The sequence below is a fragment of the Manihot esculenta genome, chromosome 10 (assembly GCF_001659605.2).
Source record: "Manihot esculenta cultivar AM560-2 chromosome 10, M.esculenta_v8, whole genome shotgun sequence".
Taxonomy (NCBI): domain Eukaryota; kingdom Viridiplantae; phylum Streptophyta; class Magnoliopsida; order Malpighiales; family Euphorbiaceae; genus Manihot; species Manihot esculenta.
The window spans coordinates 30,505,388-30,530,205 of NC_035170.2; the positions used below are offsets into that span (position 1 = coordinate 30,505,388).

The following is a 24,818-nucleotide window of genomic DNA, read 5'->3' on the forward strand; positions in this document are numbered from 1 at the left end:
TGGTTGTTCGGGAAAGGTTATCAAAGGGTTCTTCTAGCTCACAGTCAGGTTAGGGAATCAGTCTCAGTACCCATTACTAGAGAATTCTAGTTGTTTCCAGGCAAGTTATCAAGTTTACCATCTGTCAGGGAATTAGAGTGTGGAATGAGAATGATATCTGGACGCAGAATCATTTCTTTCCTTCTATCCTACAGGATGGCACCTGCAGAAAGAGAGATACTAGGCAGAGAAGTGAAAGAGGTAAGGAATAGTAAGGATTTTATCCGACTTAGTACTTCATCTTGGTGTAATCCAGTGTTGATATGGGAAACGAAGGATAGATCCTTAAGATTTTTTGTTGTAATGGTAAGTGGTCACCAGGTATTCCTAGTTAGGATTGATGATCTTTGAGAACAGCTAGTAAGAGCTGATTATGGTTTTAGAGTGATTAAAGATTGGAGTATCACCTGTTAAGAATTAGAAAGTGAAAGTGAGAAAACAATAAAGAGAAAGAGGAGTAAGGATCAGAGTAGCGCAGCGGAAGCTGTGGATTTTCAGGAGTTTCTTGATGAGAAATGAGTCAAACCAGGCTTAATAAATGTTGTGTTTCGAAAACCCAGTGAATTATAACTGTGAGGGAAGACAGGGAATAATTCCTTTGACCCAAGACTAGTGCAGAGGAAAGACCAGGTTTGATTCCTGTGATCCATAGAGAGGCCATTAGAGAAGACCAGGTTTGATTCCTGTGACTCTATGGTAGCCAAGTTAACTTATGATATGCTGACCCTTACAGAGTGGGTTCTATGACACAGCGCATAGTGCATGGAGGTTTCTTGGTAGAGTATCACTGGTGTATTACAGATAGCCCTAGGAGCTAGTTCAGATTAGTATATCTGAGCTTTGGGTTCATATGATTGGACCTATGGAGAGTGTTTTAAAGGTTAAGTCTGGTAATTTTCTACAAAAGGTTTTTCTGCTGTCTGTTAAGTCGGATCATGTATGGGATTGTAACAGGTACACAGAGTTCAGGATAGGCTTACTACGGGTCTAGGCGGCCTTAAGCCGATCTGGATCCTAGTGCCGAGCGGTTCGGCCCGTTACAGAGAGGTACCGGTTTCCGGGTCGTTACAATAGACATCGTCATGTGATTGAAACCAGGTTAACTCTTCTTTACAATGCTTCTTTACCTTCTGAATTTTGGGTTTATACATTTCGTGCGACTGTATATTTGATCAACAGGTTACCAACACCTACTCTAGATTATTCTTCTTCATTTCTTAAATTGTTTGGTAAAGTTTCCAATTATTCTGGTTTACGAATCTTTGGTTGTCTTTGTTATCCATGCATTCGCCCTTATGCAAAACATAAATTCTCTCTTAAATCACTTCCTTGCTTGTTTCTTGGTTATTCCTTGAATCAAAGTGTCTATCTTTGCTTCGATTATAAAAATAACAAGATATTTATTTCTCAACATGTCATCTTTGTTAAGGATCAATTTCATAGGCGTTCGCTTGATTTGTCTGCGTTAAATAATTTCGGTTGGTATGATTTTGTTTCTAACCAGTCTGTGTCATCAAAATCTAGTACTGCTGTCTCATTTCAATTGCAGGAAAATTATGGTGCAGCTATTGTCATACTTTTTTCTGCTGTAGCAGAACCTGTTTCAATGTCTTCAGCTTGTTCAGGTTCCACTTCCAGCTTGTCCAGTCCATCTTTATTGAGTTTCTCATCCTCCAGTCAGTCCCCATTGCTATTAGACATTCCTGGTCAGTCTTCTTTGCCTATGAATACTGTAAGTTCTCCTCCACATACTGGTCAGTCTACTTCGTTCAATAATGATGCTTCGGACACTAATGTCAATATTACTACTCCTGTCCAGCCCCTTGTTCGAACCCATCCGATGGTTACTAGGTCCCAAAATAACATATTTAAGCTGAAAAATCTTAATATAGTAACTAAGCATCCAATCCCAAAATTTCTGAACTAACATGTGTTTCGTAGGCTCTTCTTGATCCTCAATGGCGCGCTGCCATGTCTGACGAGTTTAATGCTTTGGTAAGAAATGGAACATGGGTATTAGTACCACTTGATCCGAAACATAACTTGGTTGGTTGTAAATGGCTTTTTCGAGTTAAAAAGAATGTTGATGGTAGTATTGATAGATACAAAGTCCGTCTTGTTGCGAAAGGATACAGTCAACAACCCGGAATAGATTTTGGGATACTTTCAGTCCTGTTTTAAAATCAGTAACTATTCGGATAGTTTTAACTTTGGCAGTAACTTACAAATGGTCTATATTTCAGTTGGATGTTAATAATGCTTTTTTGCATGGTCCATTACAGGAACAAGTATTTATGAAGCAGCCTCCTAGGTTTGTTGACAAAACTAAATCGTGATATGTTTGTAAGTTGATCAAAGCATTATATGGACTTCGACAAGCACCGAGAGCTTGGTATCAAGAATTGAGAAGTTGTGTTCTTGGTCTTGGTTTTGTGCAATCTACTAGTGATCACTCTTTGTTTGTCTACAACAACGATAACATATTATGTTATTTTCTTGTATATGTTGATGACCTTCTTATTACAGGAAGTTGCAAGGCCTTCATGCAAACATTCATTGACAAGCTTGCTATTCGTTTTTCATTAAAGAATCCGCAGACTTTGAATTTGTTTCTTGGTATTGATATGCAACAAACTTCGAAGAGAGTGTTCTTATCTCAACACCATTATGAGCAGAAATTACTTGCTACTCATAGCATAGAAGGAGCTAAGCCGATTACCACACCCTTTGCAGCTTCTGCGATACTATTGAAGAGAATAGAAATGGAAGAAATTGTCATTGCAACTGAATATAGAAAGGCAATAGGTGCACTCCAGTATTTGACTTGGATGAGACCTGATATTTGTTTCTCAATAAACAAGCTTTCTCAATTTATGTAAAGCCCCGCAAAGTTGCATTGGGAAGCCTTGAAACGACTCCTTTGTTATCTCAAGTCCACTATTTATTATGGCATTCTTATTAAACCGTAATATTCTCTTAAGTTTCATGCTTTTTCAGATGCAGATTAAGCTGGGGATCCTATGGATAGAACATCGACTACATGGTATATCTTGTATCTTGGCAATAGTCCAGTTTCTTGGTCTTCCAGAAAGCAAAAATCCGTTGCTCGGTCATCTATGGAGGCTGAATATCGTGCGGTAGCAACAACAGCTTCTGAGATAATGTGGGTCAAGTCTCTATTATTTGAACTTGGAGTTTAGTTGCAAGATAATTCACTGCCCATTTATTGTGACAACATTTCTACTACTTACACTTGTCAAAACCCAGTATTTCATACAAAAATGAAGCATATCGAAATTGATATTCATTTTGTACGAGACTTGGTTCATAAAGGAGAAATACGAGTTGCTCACGTGTCCTCTAAGGATCAATTGGCTGATTTGTTGACAAAGCCATTGATCAAAACTAGTTTGACTCATCAGAGATTCAAGATTGGTGTCCTTGATGGTACCTCAATCTTGCGGGGAGTGATAAACCAATATCCTAACAGATTTTGTTTAAATCTCATATTTGTATATTTGTAAACAACCAATATCCTAACATATTCAGTTTAAATATCATATTTGTATATTTGTAAATTTACCTCTGGTAATTGTATTTATCTTTGTACAGAGTTTATCTAAAGACAATTGTAATACAATACAACACATGATTTCTTCCATCTATTTCTCTCTTCCTTTTGCCATATACCAGTTAAATTTGTGACGTTCTCATTACTACTAAATACTGAATCAGATATCATTGTTAAGACATGACTGAATCCTTGAATATTATGATTCGCTAGTATTTCAGCGGCTCCACTTTGTTTCACGAGGGTCTGACAGGTGGCTCTAATACCAACCGAAACAGACCGGCCCAAACTGATCCAAATAACTTTTAATAGACTACTTTTTAAATAATTCAAAATGATTAACTCAAGTTATTTAATAATTTCATATTAATTATTATATAAATTTTAATTTTTTATTTTTTGCCGATGGGAGATGTGGGACGTCCTAGAAGCATCTGAAACTGCTATTTATTTATTTCATAATGAATAGAAAAAACCGAGAAAATTATTACGAATTAATGGAATTATTTATTTCATAAGGTAATAATTCCATATTTAATATAATATTTAAACAAGCATTTGTTTAGAGTTAATTAATTTGAGTATCTTTTCACACAAATTTAAAAGAAAAGAGCATACTTGTGATGACAAAAGTTTATTCTCAAATGTCTCTTTCTCCAAATTCTAGCTATTTTACATCCGACACTTGCAAAAGAAAAAGAAAAAGAAAGCGAAATCAGACTGTTCTTCTCCTCATAGCTGCTTTCATTTTCTCACTTGACAATCTATAGGCAGTTCCATCCACAACTGCAAAATAAATTCCACCCCAAGACCTTTTCATTGCGAATACTAAATAAGGAAGCAATAAACCTACTGCAAATCCCACCCCAATGCTCATGTAAAACCAATTATCTGCAAACCCATTGCCATTATCATCTTGATCAGGTTTCTTTCCAGCATCTGGGTAATTGTCACCTCCATCGTTTGAACCATTGGCACACTTCACTGCAAGAGGATCTCCGCATAGACCAGGGTTCCCAGCAAAAGAGGATGCATTAAAGGTTGACATCTGATTTGCAGAAGGTATTTTACCTGACAAGATATTGTTTGACACATTCAAATTTCCCAGAAATGTCAATGAAGTCAAGCTTTGGGGAATAGGACCTGAAAGCCTATTGCTTGAGAGATCAAGAGATAACAGCTGACGCAATGCTGAAATTCTATCAGGAATCTGGCCATTGATGTGGTTCCTTGACAGGTTTAAAACCTCCAAACCAACTAATCTTGTTATTGCTTCAGGAAATCTTCCACTTAAATTATTTCCAGACAGATCTATGCTGGTTAGCAGGGAAATAGTCCTAGTGTACGTTAATCCAAGGCCATTTATGGTTACATATACGTTCTCTTGGTAATTGTGATTTTCATCCTTTCCATAAAGCAAATAATGGTTAACCTTCTGCTGTTGCGCCATGGCCTTAAGATTTCCCAGGTTAGCAGGAATGGAACCATTTAATTGGTTTTCTGCCAGGTCTAATATTTGCAGCGAACTCGAATTTGAAAGCGTCAAGGGAAGTTCTCCTGAAAGTTTATTTGCCCTGAGATTAAGTATTCTGAGAAGAGGAAAAGCTTCTCCAACCCAAAAGGGTAATTTTCCTGTCAACATGTTGCTCCCCAAGTCCAAAGTTTCCAACTTTGATAAATTCTGAAGAGATGATGGAATTTCTCCAGAGAATTTGTTGTTGCTCAAGTGAAGTGTTTGAAGCCCATTTAGCCGACCTATAGAATTTGGAATCCTACCAGACAAGTTGTTATTTTGAAGGTCTAGAACAGTGAGGAAAGAACAATTTCCTATGTTTGGAGGAATGCTTCCTGCCAAATTATTTTTTGAGAGATCCAATACATCAAGTGACAACTCTCCGATTGAGGCTGGGATTCCACCAGTCAACTGGTTACTAGAAAGTGAAAGAACTTTCAAAGATGGCATCCCTTGACTGATATTTTCTGGCATACTACCATAAAACTGGTTATGAGAGAGATCTAGTAACAAGGCATTTGGAAGAGGAACAGGTCCTTTGAATTGGTTGAAGCTTAAATCAACAAATGCGTAGGGAACAAGTTTGAATTTATTTGGTATATGACCCTCTAAACTATTGAAAGAAAAGTTCAGAAAGCTTAGAATGCTAGTCATGTTCCAGAACCAATTTGGGATAGAACCTGAAACACCAGCCCTTGAGAAATCTAAAACTTCGATCTTTTTCTGAGATCTAAGCCAATAAGGGAAGGAAGGACCTACATGGCATGAACTCATCTCCAAGAAAATGACTTGGAAAGGAGGGACCCAATGGGAGCTGACATTTAAAATGACTGAATTATCTGATAAAATAATTTGCTCCAAGTTCTCCAACCTATGAAAATGAGCTTCTGAGATTATACCTGTCAGCTTATTAAGTGAAACATCAAGAGTAGACAACTCAGAGAGCAGTCCAATACTATCTGGCAGAGTGCCATTTATGTTGTTTGATGAAAGCTTGAGGATAGTCAAATGTTGTAAATTTCCAATAGAATAAGGGATGGAACCTTGAAGCAAGTTACTGTTCAATCGGAGTTCGACAAGATTCTCGAGTTGGCCAATTGAATTTGGTAAGCTTCCTGTCAGTTTATTTAATGAAAAGTCAATGTATTGTAAGTTAGAAAGCTTACCAATGGAGCTTGGAAACCCACCTTCAATATTATTGAAGTGAAGATCAAAATCGGTGAGAGATGTCATATTTCCAAGATGAGCAGGAAGTCTACCATGTATTTCATTGATAGATAAATCAAGAACTCGTATCTTTTTCCAGCTCCTTGTAAATAGTTGGAAGCAGCTTGCTGAGAGTTCCAGATTATAATCAAGCTTCAGTGACTGCAAATTTGGCAATTCACCAAAACCAAGTGGAATCCTCCCCGTCAACATGCTATATGAGATGTCGACAGACACAAGGCTGCTAATGTTCACAAACCAAGATGGTAACTTTGCCTTGAAGCGGCCGCCCGTAAGGCTCAAGACTTTAAGCGAAGTAAAATTAACAGAAGGAAGAGAATAGATGAAGCCTGATAAACCACAGAATTGCAAGTGCAACTCAGATAAAAGTGGAAGCTTGTTTAATGGTTCAATCCATGCTGCTCCCAAATTTGAAAGCTCTACACCACTCATTGCCAAATGCTTTAGCGAGAGAAGGCCACTCAACCATTCAAGATTCTCAACAGTTAAACCATCACAAGAGACATCAAGAAACTGCAAGCTAGAGAGGTTTCCAAGATTTGGAGGAATTTCACCACTAAACCCAGCAATTGACACGTTTAGATAGTGCAAGTTGTGCAAATCGGACAGGAAATGAGGAATTTTACCATGGAAATTGTTCCCACTTAAATCCAGATGTTTCAAGGACTTGAGTTTCGCCAAAGAAGGTCTAATCTCTCCGCCTAATGGCTGAAGACCTGATGAATTTGGGAGATCAACTGCGAGAACAGCACCAGTTGTGTTGTGACAAGCTATTCCTGACCATCCACAGCAATTGCTTCCATGCCATGAAGAGAGCCGATTCCAAGAATCATTCAGGCCCCTTTTGAGATCAAGAAGAGCTTCTCTATCAGCTGGATTGCAGTTCACTGACTGAGCAACTCCACCACATAATAATTCTCCACATAACAGACAGATAATCCAAAGAAAGGGAAAGGTTTCCATAGATCAAACACTCAATAATGCCCTGTTTAGTAGCAGAGAATTCAGAGGGATTCTGAAGAAAGTATTCTAGGAAAACTGCATGAGGTGAGTTTCATGATCTCATGATATTTAAAGGCAAAACCAGAACAAATTGGAAAGTTTTCTTAATTATGTAGAGCTGACTATAAACAGTTGCACATATTGGGAGTGTTCTTCACTTCCAACTTTAATGACTGCAAATTCAATAATTTTATGAAAAGCCAAAAACTTTTTCCATTGATAAAAGTTGCGTAAGTTCAAGCTTTGTTTTTTTTTTTTTTTGAAATGGAAGTTCAGGCTTTGTTGATGCAGCGTATTCTCAGGTTTTTGAACTCTACCAATTAGGAATGCTTTTCTTTCGCATGTAATTATTTTTTTCTTTTTTCTTTTATCTTTCAATATATTATTACCCTTTTTATTCACTAATTTAAAAAATCATTTTTTTAATTCAGTAAAATGAGATAAATATTTTACTTTATTTATTGTATTATATAATTAATGATATTTAAAGAATAAAATATGTAATATTTATTATATTCTTATTTTATTTATCATATTATTCCATAATTCTTAGATTTTTTTTTTTTTTAAAAAAAAAAAGGGAAAATCTTGGCCTTTTACTTTATTGTCTACCCAATACCCATCGTGCTCGGGGTTTTTGTTTATTAATTAATTATTAAGAATAGTTAAGTTGATGACCAATTTGCAAAATTTTTTCTTATCAAAGGACCTATTTGCAATTTGCTCATATAGTTAAGACCTCCTTTTACATGTTCTTTTGCTTTTGCAGTTAATATTTAGTTTTATGCGTAATTGTTTTTTATGTCACTCTGAATTCTCCATTGGAAAATATAATGGTTTTTCCACTATATTTAACATTTATTAGTAGGATAATTTACAAAAATCTCCTTAAAATTTTATAAAATTTATAAATTATTAATTTTTTAATAATAAATTAATTCTTAAATTTAATTTTCATTTAACAAAATAATTATTCCAGTTGGTGTTAATGGACTATTAACTGAAAATTATATATTTTTTAATGATTAAAATTCATCTATAATTTTTTTAATAAAAAATTACTTTTATTCATTATTTTAATAATAAAGAAAATTGAAAGAATATTATTTTAATTTTTGAAGATTGGTTAACTTTGGATATTTTTAATTTTTCATATAAATCTATATTCTGTAAGTATAATTTTTTTTTATAGTTAATTAAAAATTAAAAGTTGATTTTAATATTTAGGATTCCATTTAAATTGATTTTTATAATATAAAAATTTTATACTTCATTATAAATTAAAAATTAATTTTTATATTTGTGGATTATAGTTAGAGTCCGTCTAAATTTATTGTTTTATATGTATAAAATTTTAAAAATTAAAATTGTTTAGTATGATAATAAATAAAAAATAATAAATAAAACATACGTATTTATATGATTATTTATTATTTTTTAATATTATTTTGAAAGATAGAAAGTAAATGCAAAGTATAAAATTTTAAATATTTTAATAATGCTTCAAACAATATTTATTTTTATGATTATTTTACATTTAGGGTCCTAAGAAAATGAGTGACTTAGACCATATAAGGTTATATTCATCTATATCGTAATTTTAATTTAATTAATATTTAAATTTTAAATAATAAAAAAATAATATATTAAGTATAAAATTTTAAATGTTTTAATATATTTATTTATATGATTATTCTACTCAATTTTTTTTAATCAATGCTTCAAGATAGCATTTAACAAAGACCCAACCTATAGTCAGCAGCTCAGAAAGCTATCATAACAAAAATTTTATTCTCAATTTTTCCCTTTTCCAAAATCAAGCAACTTATTTCTGAAGAAATTTAGTAGATTGTACAGGAGATTGAAGACTTACATAATAAAAAAGAAAAGAAAAAAAAAAAAAACACTTAGTGTTTTTCTCGAGTTCTTCTTCTCATAGCTGCTTGCATTTTCTCACTTGACAATCTATAGGCAGTTCCATCCACAAATGCAAAATAGACTCCACCCCAAGACCTTTTCATTGCAAATACTAAATAAGGAAGCAATAAACCTACTGCAAATCCCACCCCAATGCTCATATAAAACCAATTATCTACAAAGCCATTGCTATTGTCATCTTCATCAGCTTTCCTTCCACCATCTGGGTAATTGTCATCTCCATTGTTTGAACCCTTGCCACACTTCACTGCAAGAGGATCTCCACATAGTCCAGGGTTCCCAGCAAAAGAGGATGCATTAAAAGTTGACATCTGATTTGCAGAAGGTATTTTACCTGACAAGTTATTGTTTGACACATTCAAATTCCCCAGAAATGTCAATGAAGTTATGCTTTGGGGAATAGGACCTGAAAGCCTATTGCCTGAAAGATCAAGAGATAACAGCTCATGCAATTCTGAAATGCTATCAGGAATCTGGCCACTGATGTGGTTTCTTGATAAGTTCAAAACCTCCAAACCAACTAATCTTGTTATTTGTTCAGAAAGTTCTCCGCTTAAATTGTTTCCAGACAGATCTATGCTGGTTAGCAAGGAAAGAGTCCTGGTGTACGTTAATCCGAGGCCATTTATGGTCACATGTATATTCTCTTGGTAGTTGTGACTTTCATCCACTCCATAAAGCAAATAATGGTTAACCTTCTGCTGTTGAGCCATGGCCTTAAGATTTCCCAGGTTAGCAGGAATGGAACCATTTAATTGGTTTTCTGCCAGGTCCAATATTTGCAGCGAACTCGAATTTGAAAGCGTCAAGGGAAGTTCTCCTGAAAGTTTATTTGCCCTGAGATTAAGTATTCTGAGAAGAGGAAAAGCTTCTCCAACCCAAAAGGGTAATTTTCCTGTCAACATGTTGCTCCCCAAGTCCAAAGTTTCCAACTTTGATAAATTCTGAAGAGATGATGGAATTTCTCCAGAGAATTTGTTGTTGCTCAAGTGAAGTGTTTGAAGCCCATTTAGCCGACCTATAGAATTTGGAATCCTACCAGACAAGTTGTTATTTTGAAGGTCTAGAACAGTGAGGAAAGAACAATTTCCTATGTTTGGAGGAATGCTTCCTGCCAAATTATTTTTTGAGAGATCCAAGACATTGAGTGACAACGCTCCGATTGAGGCTGGGATTCCACCAGTCAACTGGTTACTAGAAAGTGAAAGAAATTGCAAGGATGACATGACTTGACTGATATTTTCTGGCATACTACCATAAAACTGGTTATGAGAGAGATCCAGTGACAAGGCATTTGGAAGAGGAACAGGTCCTTTGAATTGGTTGAAGCTCAAATCAACAATTGCATAGGGAATCAGTTTGAATGTATTTGGTATATGACCCTCTAAACTATTGAATGAAAAGTTCAGAAAGCTTAGAATGCTAGTCATGTTCCAGAACCAATTTGGGATACAACCTGAAACACCAGCCCTTGAGAAATCTAAAACTTGGATCTTTTTCTGAGATCTAAGCCAATAAGGGAAGGAAGGACCTACATGGCATGAACTCATCTGCAAGAAAATGACTTGGAAAGGAGGGACCCAGTGGGAGCTGACATTTAAAATGACTGAATTATCTGATAAAATAATTTGCTCCAAGTTCTCCAACCTATGAAAATGAGCTTCTGAGATTATACCTGTCAGCTTATTAAGTGAAACATCAAGAGTAGACAACTCAGAGAGCAGTCCAATACTATCTGGCAGAGTGCCATTTATGTTGTTTGATGAAAGCTTGAGGATAGTCAAATGCTGTAAATTTCCAATAGAATAAGGGATGGAACCTTGAAGCAAGTTACTGTTCAATCGGAGTTCAACAAGATTCTTGAGTTGGCCAATTGAATTTGGTAAGCTTCCTATCAGTTTGTTTGATGACAAGTCAATGTACTTTAATTTAGAAAGCTTACCAATGGAGCTTGGAATCCCACCTTCAATATTATTGAAGTGAAGATCAAAATCAGTGAGAGATGTCAAATTTCCAAGAAGAGCAGGAAGTCTACCATGCAAATTAATGATGGAGAAATCAAGAACTCTTATCTTTTTCCAGCTTCTTGCAAACAGTTGGAAGCAGCTTGCTGAGAGTTCCATATTATAATTAAGCTTCAATGACTGCAAATTTGGCAATTCACCAAAACCAAGCGGAATCCTTCCAGTCAACCAACTATTTCCAATGTCAACAGATACAAGGCTGCTAATGTTTGTAAACCAATTTGGTAACTTGGCATGGAATAAACTGCACTGAAGTTTCATGACTTTAAGTGAAGTGAAATTAACAGAAGGAAGAGAATAGATGAAACCTGATAAACCACAGTATTCCAAGTGCAACTCGGATAAAAGTGGAAGCTTGTTTAATGGCTCAATCCATGCTCCTCCCAAGCTTGATAGGTTTAGATAATTCATGCTCAAATATTTTAGCGAGAGAAGACCACTCACCCATTCAATATTATCAACAGTTAAACTAACTGAAGAGACATCAAGAAACTGCAAGCTAGAGAGATTTCCAAGATTTGGAGGAATTTCACCACTAAACCCAGCAAATGACAAGTTTAGATACTGCAAGTTCTGCAAATCGGACAGGAAATGAGGAATTTTACCATGGAAATTGTTCCCACTTAAATCCAGATGTTTCAAGGACTTGAGTTTCGCCAAAGAAGGTCTAATCTCTCCACCTAATGGCTGAAGACCTGATGATTTTGGGAGATCAACTGCGAGAACAGCACCAGTTGTGTTGTGACAAGCTATTCCTGACCACCCACAGCAATTGGTTCCATGCCATGAAGAGAGCCGATTCCAAGAATCATTCAGGCCCCTTTTGAGATCAAGAAGAGCTTCTCTATCAGCTGCATTGCAGTGCACTGACTGAGCAACTCCACCACATAATAATTCTCCACATAACAGACAGATAATCCAAAGAAAGGGAAAGGTTTCCATAGATCAAACACTCAATAATGCCCTGTTTAGTAGCAGAGAATTCAGAGGGATTCTCAAGAAAGTTTTCTAGGAAAACTGCATGAGGTAAGTTTCATGATCTCATGATATTTAAAGGAAAAAATTGGAAACTTTTTTCAATTCTGTGTAGCCAACTACAAACAGTTCTACTTATAGATGGTTTCTTGACTTTAGAATTTCTTTGGATTAATGTAATATGGAGGCTATAGCGTGTTCTTCACTTCCAACTTCTTTGGAAATGGCTATTCGTATGAGACGAGGAGTCTAGCGAGCTACTAGCGAATCATAATACTTAAAAATTCGGTTCTGACTTAACAAATATATCCGATTCAATTGCGACGAGAGTGTAAGATTCAACCACTCGTCCACATGGACAATCTACGTTAATCTTGGAAATTCGGTCCTGACTTAATAATTTCTGCTGCATAACATTGGAAATTTTCACGTTCATTTTTCATTTAATTTTAATTGGAGAATTTACTGTTATTCTTGTTTATAGAATCTAATTTTTCTTGTATGTCTCATAAAGCCAAAAAGTTTTTCTCCCACTTCCCATTGACAAAAGTGGCGTAACTTCAGGTTTTCTTGATATAACTTGTTTTCAGGTTTGGACCCTACCGATAAGGAAGGCTTGTCTTTCCCATGTAATTATTCTTTTTTAATCTTTTAATACTTCAATTTAGCAATATAATATTTAATATTTTAACCTTGTAAAAATATTAATATTCACTATCACAAGTCTAATCTAATTTCATCTAACAGCTAAAAATATATCTAAAAATTTAGTTTTTCATTTAAAAATATAATTTATTTAAGAAATAGACATATAATTTGCTATAAAAAATGTTGTATTTTTTTATAATTTATTTAAAGTTAATTTAAATATTATATTCCTTTGATTTAATAACATTTTAGTCAAAAAGAACAATGACAGATTTTGTAGCTTTCTTCGCTTCTCCATTAGTAAAAAAAGGAACTTGTTTTAAGGTTTGCCACCTTTTTTCTATTATTTTCTGAAGATTTTTTTCTTTTTAACTGCAATTGGATTTACATTACAAGACTCAGAGAACAAATTTTACGTCCCATGGATTTAGAAAATAAAGCCCAGAAAAACCAAATCAAACCCTTATAGCCCATACAAATGAAACCAACCAAACCATCTTAGAATCCTAGGATCTCACCTAAACCCACTAGAAATTCTAATGCGGTTGTCTATAGTTCAAAATCTCGCCTTTGTTCTACAGAGAAAGATAACCATGAGGGAACTAGGTGTCGTCCTCAAGCCATGTTCGAGTGTGGATCATCAACCAGATCACTGGGTTGTTGGATTCTGAAAGTGATGAGCTTATCAGCATGTCAATCTTAAAGATTTTGGGGACTTATGGGGCTTGGGCTTCATGGCTACCTCTAGTCCTGTTAAGTGTTGAGCTCCGCCGTTAGTTCGACTTGGCTTGTGTGCTTGCAACCGGAATTATAAAAAAAAAAAAAAAAGAAAAGATTACAAAAGATTATTAAAAAAAATGAAATAAAGAGGAAAACGAAAAACACTTTTTCAGCATCAATTTGTCAACAGTTTACATTAATAAAACACAAAAATAATGTGAAGGGTTATTTTTAATTTTCATTTTAGCTTGGCCAACTATGCCATTTGCCTCAGCTGAAAGAGAAATGATGTAACCCATTAGAAGTTTCTCATTGTCTTATCAAGAAATTAAAACCATGTCATAACTTCCACAGAAGCCAAGCTAATTACCTGACCTTTTGGCCATTATTTATGTTTACAATGAACAAGAATGTGTCAAACATGTCAATTTCATTTGACTAATATGATTGAATATTATAGCAATCTGTCTCTATTGCAAGTATTTTATGAAGAAAAGTAATGATCTTTCATGCTAATGAAGTTCTAGATTAAGGTTCCACAAAAAGTATTCTGAAGGATTTCAAAATCTCAGCAACTGAAATTTCATGGATAATTTTTCACTTCTGAAAGTTGTATTATATTTTACATGCCTGGTAATAAGAGAATTTGCTTGTAATATCCATGCCCAGATGGTGGATTGCCTGGAATCTGATAGAGAAGCTCTTCTTGATTTCAGAAATGGTCTTCTTGATCCTGGAAACCGGCTCTCATCATGGCAAGGAACCAACTGCTGCCAATGGCATGGAATAGTTTGTGATGGCGACACAGGAGCTGTTATTACAGTAGATCTCCACAACCCACATCCACCAAAGGTTGGTAAACTGGATCTCGACTACCCACTTCCTTCTGATTCTTCTGCAAGTGACAGGTATGGATTCTGGAACCTGAGTGGGGAGCTTAGACCTTCACTAGCAGCACTCAAGACCTTGAGACATCTGGACTTGAGTTTCAACTCATTCAGCGACATCCCCATTCCAAGTTTTTTTTACTCTTGGAAGAACTTGGAATATCTGAACCTATCAAATGCGGGGTTTCGAGGTGTAATTCCTCCAAATCTAGGGAATCTCACAAGCTTGCAGTCTCTTGATGTCACTAATTATGATTTACATGTTCTACGTGCTGAAAATCTTGATTGGGTGACAGGTCTTGTCTCCCTGAAATATTTGGCAATGAGTGGAGTTAACTTATCAAGGATTGGATCAAACTGGGTTGGGCAATTGAACAAGCTTCCCCATTTAACTGGGTTGCACTTATATGCTTGTCTCTTATCTGGAACCATTTCATCTCCTATCTCTGTTAACTTTACTTCACTTGCAGTCATAGACCTCAGCTTTAACCCATTCAACTCAAGGTTCCCTGTCTGGCTTGCCAACATCAGCAGCCTGGTATCCATTGATTTGAGCTTTAGCGGCTTGAATGTTGGAAGATTGCCACATGTGTTTAGTGAATTACCCAATTTGCGATTCCTGAGACTTGTGAATACTTTCAAAAAAGCACGTTGTTCTGAAATTTTGAGGGGAAGCTGGAAGAAGATAGAAGTTCTCGATTTGACATTGAATCGTTTATACGGAGAACTCCCTGCCTCCCTTGGAAACATGACATCTCTTACTCATCTCAGTCTTTATTGGAATAATATACAGGGATGGATTCCAAGTTCAATTGGCAAACTTTGCAACCTGAAATTTCTTTCCTTGAGGTTTAATAACCTTACAGGAAATATACCTGATTTCCAGGGAGAATCAGTAAACTGCCCTTTTGAAATTCCTTTCCCCAGCTTGCAGATCTTAGTGCTGAGTTCAAACCAGTTGGTCGGTCAACTGCCATATTGGCTTGGTAGCCTTAAAAATCTGGTTGTTCTTGATCTGGAGTACAACTCACTTCAAGGTCCAATCCCTGTTTTAGACAATTTGAAAAAACTAGTTGTGCTCAAGCTTGCTGAAAATGAACTGAATGGTACTCTCCCTGATAGTTTACAGCAACTTTCTGAGCTGTATGAACTGGATGTTTCAAACAATCACTTGACAGGAATAGTTTCTGAATCACATTTCTCAAAGCTAAGCAAATTGAAAGACTTGGATTTGTCTGGAAACTTTTTCATTTTGAATGTCACTTCCTTTTGGGTTCCTCCATTTCTGTTGGAGTCTCTTTACATTAGTTCATGCCTTCTGAATTCTTCATTTCCTGTGTGGCTTAAATCCCAAAGCAACATCATTTATCTACATTTCTCAAATGTCAGTGTTTCAGGAATTGTGCCAGATTGGTTTTGGGTTATGTCTGCTAATCTAAAAGACTTGAATGCTTCCTTCAACCAATTACAAGGTAAATTACCAAACCCATCAAAATTATCTGCTGATGTTATGGATTTGAGCTCCAACCTCTTTGAAGGGCACATTCCTCTTCCTAGCTTCCCCATATCCTTACTTGATCTTTCAAATAATCAATTTTCTGGTCCTATCCCAAATAGGTTAGGCGAAATCTTAGCAACAACAAGATTCTTGTCTCTTTCAGGAAACCAACTCACTGGTGAGATTCCAATCTCTGTAGGAGAGATGTTGTCAGCTGCAGTCATTGATCTTTCAAGAAACAATTTAACAGGCAGCATTCCATCCAGTTTAGGAAATTGCTCTTCTCTGGAAGTTCTAGATCTTCAAAAAAACTTCTTGTCTGGCAAGGTTCCAGGATCACTGAGTCAGCTAAATATGCTTCAAACACTTCACCTCAGCAGCAACAAATTGTCAGGAGAAATCCCATCATTTTTTCATAATTGGTCTAGTTTGGAAACTCTGGACCTTGGAGACAACAGGTTGACAGGAAATATTCCACCATGGACAGGCAGTGTTTTCCCGAATCTTAGAATACTTAGCTTGAGATCAAATGCCTTGTCTGGAGAAATTCCCTCAGAGCTTTCAGATTTAAGCTCACTGCAAATCCTTGACCTGGCAGAAAATGAATTGAATGGAACTATTCCATCAAGCTTTGTCAATCTCAGAGCAATGGTTCAGATTCAGCGGATAAATCATTACCTATTTTATGGAATGAGCTTCAGGCACTACTATGAAGAAAGCTACAGTGCCAACATAAAAAACCAGCATCAAACATTTAACAAGATCCTCTCCATTCTGACAAGTCTAGACCTTTCTGGAAACAATTTGCATGGACAGATTCCTGAAGAACTGATGAAACTTGCAGGTCTAGCTGTTTTGAACTTGTCAGGTAACCACTTAACTGGTGAAATTCCTGAAAGCATTTCAGAATTGAACCAGTTGCTATCTCTTGATCTCTCAAGCAATAAGCTCTCAGGTCCAATCCCTCCCAGCATTTCTTCATTGTCCTATTTGGGGTACTTGAACTTATCAAACAATAATTTATCTGGTGAAATCCCTTTCCAAGGGCACATAACAACTTTTGATGCACCATCTTTTGCTGGAAATCCTGCTCTATGTGGAGCTCCACTTGATGTCAATTGTACAGGCAATGAGTTGGATAATGGAAGAAGGAGAGCTGATGAGGATGACAGTAACAATGGCTTCATTGACCAGTGGCTTTACTTGAGCATTGGATTGGGATTTGCAGCAGGGGTTATAGTACCCTTTCTTGTTTTGGCAATCAGAAGATCTTGGAGCCATGCATACTTCTTGCTTGTGGACAGAACCGTTGAAGAAATATTATCTTTGGCAAGAAAAGTTGTCGTGCATTGGAGGAACCATCGCCGTTTCAGGGTTTAGTTTCTTAGTAAACCTTGGATTACAATAGTATTGACATTTAATTGTAATGGAATATGAAAAAGTTATTTTGGTGTTCTTATAATTAAAATGTATGGAATTGAATTTTAGATTAATTTTTAATTTTTTTAATTAATATATTTAAAAAAAATAATTTTCAATATTAAATTTAATATCAATCCCAAACAAACTTGAAATAAGTCCATCCACCAATAGTTTGATTCAATAAGATAATATTTTCATTTGATACACTGAGATAAGACTATTATATATGTGATAGAGTTACATGATAAGAGTTCGATTAAATGATATTTGGTTTCATCCAAAAAAAGAATATCAAGATTATCTCAACTACAGAGTGAGACTACACAAAGAGTTGCTGTCAGAGAACGCAATACAGTAGATCTCATTACATTTATAATTACGAAATTTTATATTCCTTGGGGTTTACTAGTGGAATTTCCAGAGATGTGAACCAACTCCGACAATACAAAAACATATACAATTTTTATATAATTACTTTTTAAGTTCAAAACATTATATTATACATGCTTTTCTCTTTAATTTATTAACTTGAGTGTTCGAGTTGCTGCAGTAAACGTCAATCACCTCACAATTTTTTTCTCACATAGAATCAATTGCAGTACAATTCCGTTTATATGCATAAAATAAGTTTAGTTTCGTTTGGAGTTTTGATTTAAAGATTAAAAAAATTATTTTAAATATGGTTAAAAATTAATCTAAAATATTTAATTATTATATAATTTATAATCGAAATGTATGCAGTAAATTGCATAAGTTTTAACTCCGTAAATATTTTGGTAATATAAAAATTCATTTGATAAGTAATAACAGAATTTTAGATTAATTTATTGATTATGATAGTTAGTTAAATTATATATATAAATATCATGTATAATATTTAATTAATTTTTTAAGGAGCTGAAAAATTTTACAAAATAAAAGTTATACAAAACAAATTATCCAATTACATAAATAGTAAAATTTTTAGAAATATACATGAATTTATTTTTTTTTCTTTTATCTGAAATTTAAAATTTCATGCTTAAAAAAAAAATTCACTAATTTGAGAGTGGAAAACACAGTGAGGAAAACCCAATAATGGACCCGGCCCACCCAGAAAGAAGCTCTAAAATACTTCCAAATAATTTTTTTTATTAAAAGATAATTGCACATAAAGAATTAAATTGTAAAAGTCTGTTTGACATTATTATTTCATCTACTGTTGAAAAAAAATATTTTTAAAAAAATATTATTTAAATATAAAAATATTAAAATAACAAAATAATTTTCTTAAAATTGATTTTTAATAATATTTAAAATATTTTTTTAAAATTACTCTTTATTTTATAATTTTATTTATTTTTTTTATATTATTTCAAAATTATTATCTATTTTTTTAACTATAATAATATATAAATAAAATATTATAATCTTATTTAATTTTCCTGTGAACCTGTTGTTTGACACGTGTAAGGTTTCCAAATATGAAAAATTCTGAAGAGAATGGATCTCTCCTGATAATCTGTTCTTGCCTAAGTGAAGTGTTTGAAGAACATGCAACTCAGCCATTGAACTAGGAATCCCTCCAGACAAATTGTTGTGTTGAAGGTCTAGAACTTTGAGATCATAACAATTCCCTATGCCTGAAGGAATGCTTCCTGTCAAATTATTTCTTGAAAGATCCAAAACTTCAAGGTGAACTCCAATTGAGTCTGGGATTGCACCAGTCAGCCGGTTGCCAGATAGGGAAAGGAATATCAAATGTGGCATGATTTGACCAATATTGTTTGGAATATGACCAGAGAATTGATTATTGGAAAGATCTATTGCTAAGGCATCTGGAAGAGGAATGGGTCCTTTCAAGTGGTTATTGCTCAAATCAACAACATCAGGAACGAAACTTACATTCAACGGATTTGGTAAACGGCCCTCTAAATGATTGGAAGAAAAATCTAAAAGACCGATAGAGCCAGATATGCCCCAAAACCAGGTCGGAATGGAGCCTGAAATGCTACAGTTTGAGAGTCTTAAAACTTCCATATCTCTTTGAGATCTAAGCCAAATGGGAAAGGAAGTACCTAAGTGGCATGACCCAAAATCCAGTTGATGAATCTGGAATGGAGGGACCCAGTTGGAACTGATATTGAAAATGAAAGAGTTTTCAGACAAGAACAAGTACTTCAGTTTAGTTAACATCAGAAAATGTGCTTCTGAGACAACACCTGTCAATTCATTGTCAGAAACATCAAGGAAGTACAACTCGGAGAGCAGTCCTAAGCTGTCTGGGAGAGTACCATTTAGCTTATTAGAGTTCAGTCCAAGATAAGCTAAATGCTGTAAATTTCCAATGAAGCTTGGAATCTCACCTTTGATATTGTTCCGTGATAAAACCAGACGTGTCAAGGACTTGAGTTTTGTGATTGAGGGACTAATCTCACCAACCAAATCAAGGCTGGAGAGATTAATGGAAATTACAGCTCCAGTGGCATTGTCACAGGCTATTCCCAGCCACTGACAGCAATTGCTTCCCTGCCATGAGGAAAGCTGGTTCACTGGATCTTGAAGACCCATTTTGAAGTCAAGAAGAACTTCTTTATCAGCTGCATTGCAGTGCACCAGTTGAGCAGTTCCACCAGATGCTAATTCTCCTGTAAAAAGGAAGAATATTAAAAGAAATGTGAAGGTCTCCATGAATATTATTAAATGGGAGTTTTAGAAGAAAGTTTCCTATGAAAACTGATGCAGAGAGAATCACTTTGAGGAAATTTAAAGGGAAATTTATTTTCACAGTTTCCAAATCTTTAATTGACTAGAAAGTGATGGGTAAATGTTCAAAGCTTAGATTAAACCTCAGCAGCAACAGTTAGCTTAGATTGGAAATGCTAAAGGCAAAGCTTCCTTTCTGCACCCATTATCCACGCCCTTTTATCTTATTTTTCAAATTCTGAATGAAAAAAGTTAATGCATATAATAAATTAATAAAAAATAATAAACCCAATGACAAGCTACTTTTGAAAAAATGATAATGCTTTTTAGAAAATAAACACAGGTCAAGTTTCTGTTTCTTTCTTTTCATTTATATTACATACATTGAATCTATTAAAACAATTCGGTTCAAATTAATTTAAATTATTTTTATATTTAAATTTTTGCTAATTATTATATAAATTTTAATATTCCGTATTTTATCTGAAATGTGAAACCTGCCATGAACCGGCTAAATTTATAATGAATATGATTAATCGGCTAAATTTATAATGAATAGAAAAAATCGAAAAAATTATTACGAATTGATGGAATTATTTATTTCATAAGGTAATAATTACATATTTAATATAATATTTAAACAAGCATTGGTTTAGAGTTAATTAATTTAAAGAAGAAAAAGAGAATTTGACCTTAATTATATATAATGTTCTTCCCATAATGCACGATAAGCATTTTGTTTATTAATTAATTCTTGAAGAAAATCTAAAAATTTTAGATTTTTGGAGCATAGGCGAATCTAAAAAATTTAGTCAATGAGACGATATATATTTTTAAAAAATTTAGTCAATATATATTTTTAAAATTTATTAGTGAAATTAAAAATAAAAAGTATATATTATAATTAATTAATTAATATAATTTAATGATTAATTATATTTATTTTTAAAATTAGAGTAGTATTTTAATTAAAATTAAAATTAAAATTAAAATAGTGATTTATATTTAAAATTAGAATTAAAATTTGAGTAGTATTTTAATTAAATTTGAGTATCTTTTCACACAGATTTAAAAGAAAAAAGCATACTTGTGATAACAAAAGTTTATTCTCGACTGTCTCTTTCTCCGAATTCTAGCTATTTTACATCCGACACTTACAAAAGAAAAAGAAAAAGAAAAAGAAAGCGAAATCAGCCTGTTCTTCTCCTCATAGCTGCTTTCATTTTCTCACTTGACAATCTATAGGCAGTTCCATCCACAAATGCAAAATAGACTCCACCCCAAGACCTTTTCATTGCAAATACTAAATAAGGAAGCAATAAACCTACTGCAAATCCCACCCCAATGCTCATGTAAAACCAATTATCTGCAAACCCATTGCCATTATCATCTTGATCAGCTTTCCTTCCAGCATCTGGGTAATTGTCATCTCCATTGTTTGAACCATTGCCACACTTCACTGCAAGAGGATCTCCACATAGTCCAGGGTTCCCAGCAAAAGAGGATGCATTAAAAGTTAACATCTGATTTGCAGAAGGTATTTTACCTGACAAGTTATTGTTTGACACATTCAAATTCCCCAGAAATGTCAATGAAGTTATGCTTTGGGGAATAGGACCTGAAAGCCTATTGCCTGAGAGATCAAGAGATAACAGCTGATGCAATTCTGAAATGCTATCAGGAATCTGGCCACTGATGTGGTTTCTTGATAAGTTCAAAACCGCCAAACCAACTAATCTTGTTATTTCTTCAGGAAGTTCTCCGCTTAAATTGTTTCCAGACAGATCTAAGCTGGTTAGCAAGGAAAGAGTCCTGGTGTACGTTAATCCGAGGCCATTTATGGTCACATGCATGTTCTCTTGGTAGTTGTGATTTTCATCCATTCCATAAAGCAAATAATGGTTAACCTTCTGCTGTTGAGCCATGGCCTTAAGATTTCCCAGGTTAGCAGGAATGGAACCATTTAATTGGTTTTCTGCCAGGTCCAATATTTGCAGCGAACTCGAATTTGAAAGCGTCAAGGGAAGTTCTCCTGAAAGTTTATTTGCCCTGAGACTAAGTATTCTGAGAAGCGGAAAAGCTTCTCCAACCCAAAAGGGTAATTTTCCTGTCAACATGTTGCTCCCCAAGTCCAAAGTTTCCAACTTTGATAAATTCTGAAGAGATGATGGAATTTCTCCAGAGAATTTGTTGTTGCTCAAGTGAAGTGTTTGAAGCCCATTTAGCTGACCTATAGAATTTGGAATCCCACCAGACAAGTTGTTCTTTTGAAGGTCTAGAACAGTGAGGGAAGAACAATTTCCTATGTTTGGAGGAATGCTTCCTGCCAAATTGTTTTTTGAGAGATCCAAGACATTGAGTGACAACTTTACGATTGAGGCTGGGATTCCACCAGTCAACTGGTTACTAGAAAGTGAAAGAATTTGCAAGGATGACATGACTTGACTGATATTTTCTGGCATACTACCATAAAACTGGTTATGAGAGAGATCTAGTGACAAGGCATTTGGAAGAGGAACAGGTCCTGTGAATTGGTTGAAGCTCAAATCAACAATTGCATACGGAATCAGTTTGAATGTATTTGGTATATGACCCTCTAAACTATTGAAAGAAAAGTTCAGAAAGCTTAGAATGCTAGTCATGTTCCAGAACCAATTTGGGATAGAACCTGAAACACCAGCCCTTGAGAAATCTAAAAGTTCGATCTTTTTCTGAGATCTAAGCCAATAAGGGAAGGAAGGACCTACATGGCATGAACTCATCTGCAAGAAAATGACTTGGAAAGGAGGGACCCAGTGGGAGCTGACATTTAAAATGACTGAATTATCTGATAAAATAATTTGCTCCAAGTTCTCCAACCTATGAAAATGAGCTTCTGAGATTATACCTGTCAGCTTATTAAGTGAAACATCAAGAGTAGACAACTCAGAGAGCAGTCCAATACTATCTGGCAGAGAGCCATTTATGTTGTTTGATGAAAGCTTGAGGATAGTCAAATGTTGTAAATTTCCAATAGAATAAGGGATGGAACCTTGAAGCAAGTTACTGTTCAATCGGAGTTCAACAAGATTCTTGAGTTGGCCAATTGAATTTGGTAAGCTTCCTATCAGTTTATTTGATGACAAGTTAATGTACTTTAATTTAGAAAGCTTACCAATGGAGCTTGGTATCCCACCTTCAATATTATTGATGTGTAAATCCAAATGAATGAGAGATGTCAAATTTCCAAGAAGAGCAGGAAGCCTACCATGTAAATTAATGATGGAGAAATCAAGAACTCTTATCTTTTTCCAGCTTCTTGCAAATAGTTGGAAGCAGCTTGCTGAGAGTTCCATATTATAATTAAGCTTCAATGACTGCAAATTTGGCAATTCACCAAAACCAAGCGGAATCCTTCCAGTCAACCAACTATTTCCAATGTCAACAGATACAAGGCTGCTAATGTTTGTAAACCAAGTTGGTAACTTGGCATGGAAGAAGCTGCACTGAAGTTTCATGACTTTAAGTGAAGTGAAATTAACAGAAGGAAGAGAATAGATGAAACCTGATAAAACACAGAATTCCAAGTGCAACTCGGATAAAAGTGGAAGCTTGTTTAATGGCTCAATCCATGCTCCTCCCAAGCTTGAAAGGTTTAGATAATTCATGCTCAAATATTTTAGCGAGAGAAGACCACTCACCCATTCAAGATTATCAACAGTTAAACTAACTGAAGAGACATCAAGAAACTGCAAGGTAGAGAGATTTCCAAGATTTGGAGGAATTGCACCACTAAACCCAGCAAATGACAAGTTTAGATACTGCAAGTTCTGCAAATCGGACAGGAAATGAGGAATTTTACCATGAAAATTGTTCCCACTTAAATCCAGATGTTTCAAGGACTTGAGTTTCGCCAAAGAAGGTCTAATCTCTCCGCCTAATGGCTGAAGACCTGATGAATTTGGGAGAGCAACTGCGAGAACAGCACCAGTTGTGTTGTGACAAGCTATTCCTGACCATCCACAGCAATTGGTTCCATGCCATGAAGAGAGCCGATTCCAAGAATCATTCAGGCCCCTTTTGAGATCAAGAAGAGCTTCTCTATCAGCTGCATTGCAGTTCACTGACTGAGCAAGTCCACCACATAATAATTCTCCACATAACAGACAGATAATCCAAAGAAAGGGAAAGGTTTCCATAGATCAAACACTCAATATCTGTTTAGTAGCAGAGAATTCAGAGGGATTCTCAAGAAAGTTTTCTAGGAAAACTGCATGAGGTAAGTTTCATGATCTCATGGTATTTAAAGGGAAAAATTGGAAACTTTTTTCAATTCTGTGTAGCCAACTACAAACAGTTCTACAGATAGATAGATAGATGGTTTCTTGACTTTGGAATTTCTTTGGATTAATGTAAGATGGAGGCCATAGCGTGTTCTTCACTTCCAACTTCAATTACTGCAATTTCAATAATTTAGTTTATTGCATTTCCATAATTTAATTTAAATAATATTTTTTCAAGTTTATTATTCAAACGGCCAAAACTCATCCAAATAACTTTTGGATCTACTTTCCACTTGACCCAAAATGATTACCACAAATTGTTTAATAATTTCGTGTTATATATTATATACAATTTTACCGATATACGACAGCTGCTGTAATTCTGCAAGCAGGCAGCTGACTGTTAT

At 34.9% G+C, this 24,818-nt stretch overlaps 5 protein-coding genes across 5 annotated transcripts; 1 reads left to right on the plus strand and 4 right to left on the minus strand.

The window, feature by feature from the left end:
• Positions 1 to 4,245: 4,245 nt before the first annotated feature.
• On the minus strand, positions 4,246 to 7,541 carry LOC110624562 (receptor-like protein EIX2). Its single transcript, XM_021769759.2, has one exon. It carries the CDS (start codon positions 7,311 to 7,313, stop codon positions 4,326 to 4,328), a length of 2,988 nt encoding a protein of 995 aa, XP_021625451.2. The 5' UTR covers positions 7,314 to 7,541; the 3' UTR covers positions 4,246 to 4,325.
• Positions 7,542 to 9,124: 1,583 nt separating this feature from the next.
• On the minus strand, positions 9,125 to 12,435 carry LOC122724876 (receptor-like protein EIX2). The gene has a single exon (XM_043960811.1). The coding sequence runs from the start codon at positions 12,254 to 12,256 to the stop codon at positions 9,260 to 9,262; it is 2,997 nt and encodes a 998-aa protein (XP_043816746.1). The 5' UTR covers positions 12,257 to 12,435; the 3' UTR covers positions 9,125 to 9,259.
• Positions 12,436 to 14,101: 1,666 nt separating this feature from the next.
• Positions 14,102 to 17,519, plus strand: LOC110624350 (receptor-like protein EIX2). The gene has a single exon (XM_043960843.1). It carries the CDS (start codon positions 14,243 to 14,245, stop codon positions 17,420 to 17,422), a length of 3,180 nt encoding a protein of 1,059 aa, XP_043816778.1. The 5' UTR covers positions 14,102 to 14,242; the 3' UTR covers positions 17,423 to 17,519.
• A 1,356-nt stretch (positions 17,520 to 18,875) lies between these two features.
• LOC122724851 (LRR receptor-like serine/threonine-protein kinase ER1) lies at positions 18,876 to 20,134 on the minus strand. The gene is made up of 2 exons (XM_043960745.1): positions 18,998 to 20,134; positions 18,876 to 18,896 (listed from the first exon to the last, which is right to left on the minus strand). Exons 1-2 carry the CDS (start codon positions 20,132 to 20,134, stop codon positions 18,876 to 18,878), a joined length of 1,158 nt encoding a protein of 385 aa, XP_043816680.1.
• Positions 20,135 to 21,278: 1,144 nt separating this feature from the next.
• On the minus strand, positions 21,279 to 24,338 carry LOC110624103 (receptor-like protein EIX2). The gene has a single exon (XM_021769189.2). It carries the CDS (start codon positions 24,325 to 24,327, stop codon positions 21,340 to 21,342), a length of 2,988 nt encoding a protein of 995 aa, XP_021624881.1. The 5' UTR covers positions 24,328 to 24,338; the 3' UTR covers positions 21,279 to 21,339.
• Between the last annotated feature and the right edge of the window lie 480 nt (positions 24,339 to 24,818).

Coding starts and splice junctions, on each gene's coding strand:
- LOC122724876 (XM_043960811.1), bottom strand. CDS start 12,256: ATGGAAACCTTTCCCTTTCTTTGGATTATCTGTCTGTTATGTGGAGAA.
- LOC122724851 (XM_043960745.1), bottom strand. CDS start 20,134: ATGGAGACCTTCACATTTCTTTTAATATTCTTCCTTTTTACAGGAGAA. Junction 18,897..18,997: donor GTTCAATGGCTGAGTTGCAT/GTTCTTCAAACA, acceptor GTCAAACAACAG/GTTCACAGGAAAATTAAATA.
- LOC110624350 (XM_043960843.1), top strand. CDS start 14,243: ATGGATAATTTTTCACTTCTGAAAGTTGTATTATATTTTACATGCCTG.
- LOC110624562 (XM_021769759.2), bottom strand. CDS start 7,313: ATGGAAACCTTTCCCTTTCTTTGGATTATCTGTCTGTTATGTGGAGAA.
- LOC110624103 (XM_021769189.2), bottom strand. CDS start 24,327: ATGGAAACCTTTCCCTTTCTTTGGATTATCTGTCTGTTATGTGGAGAA.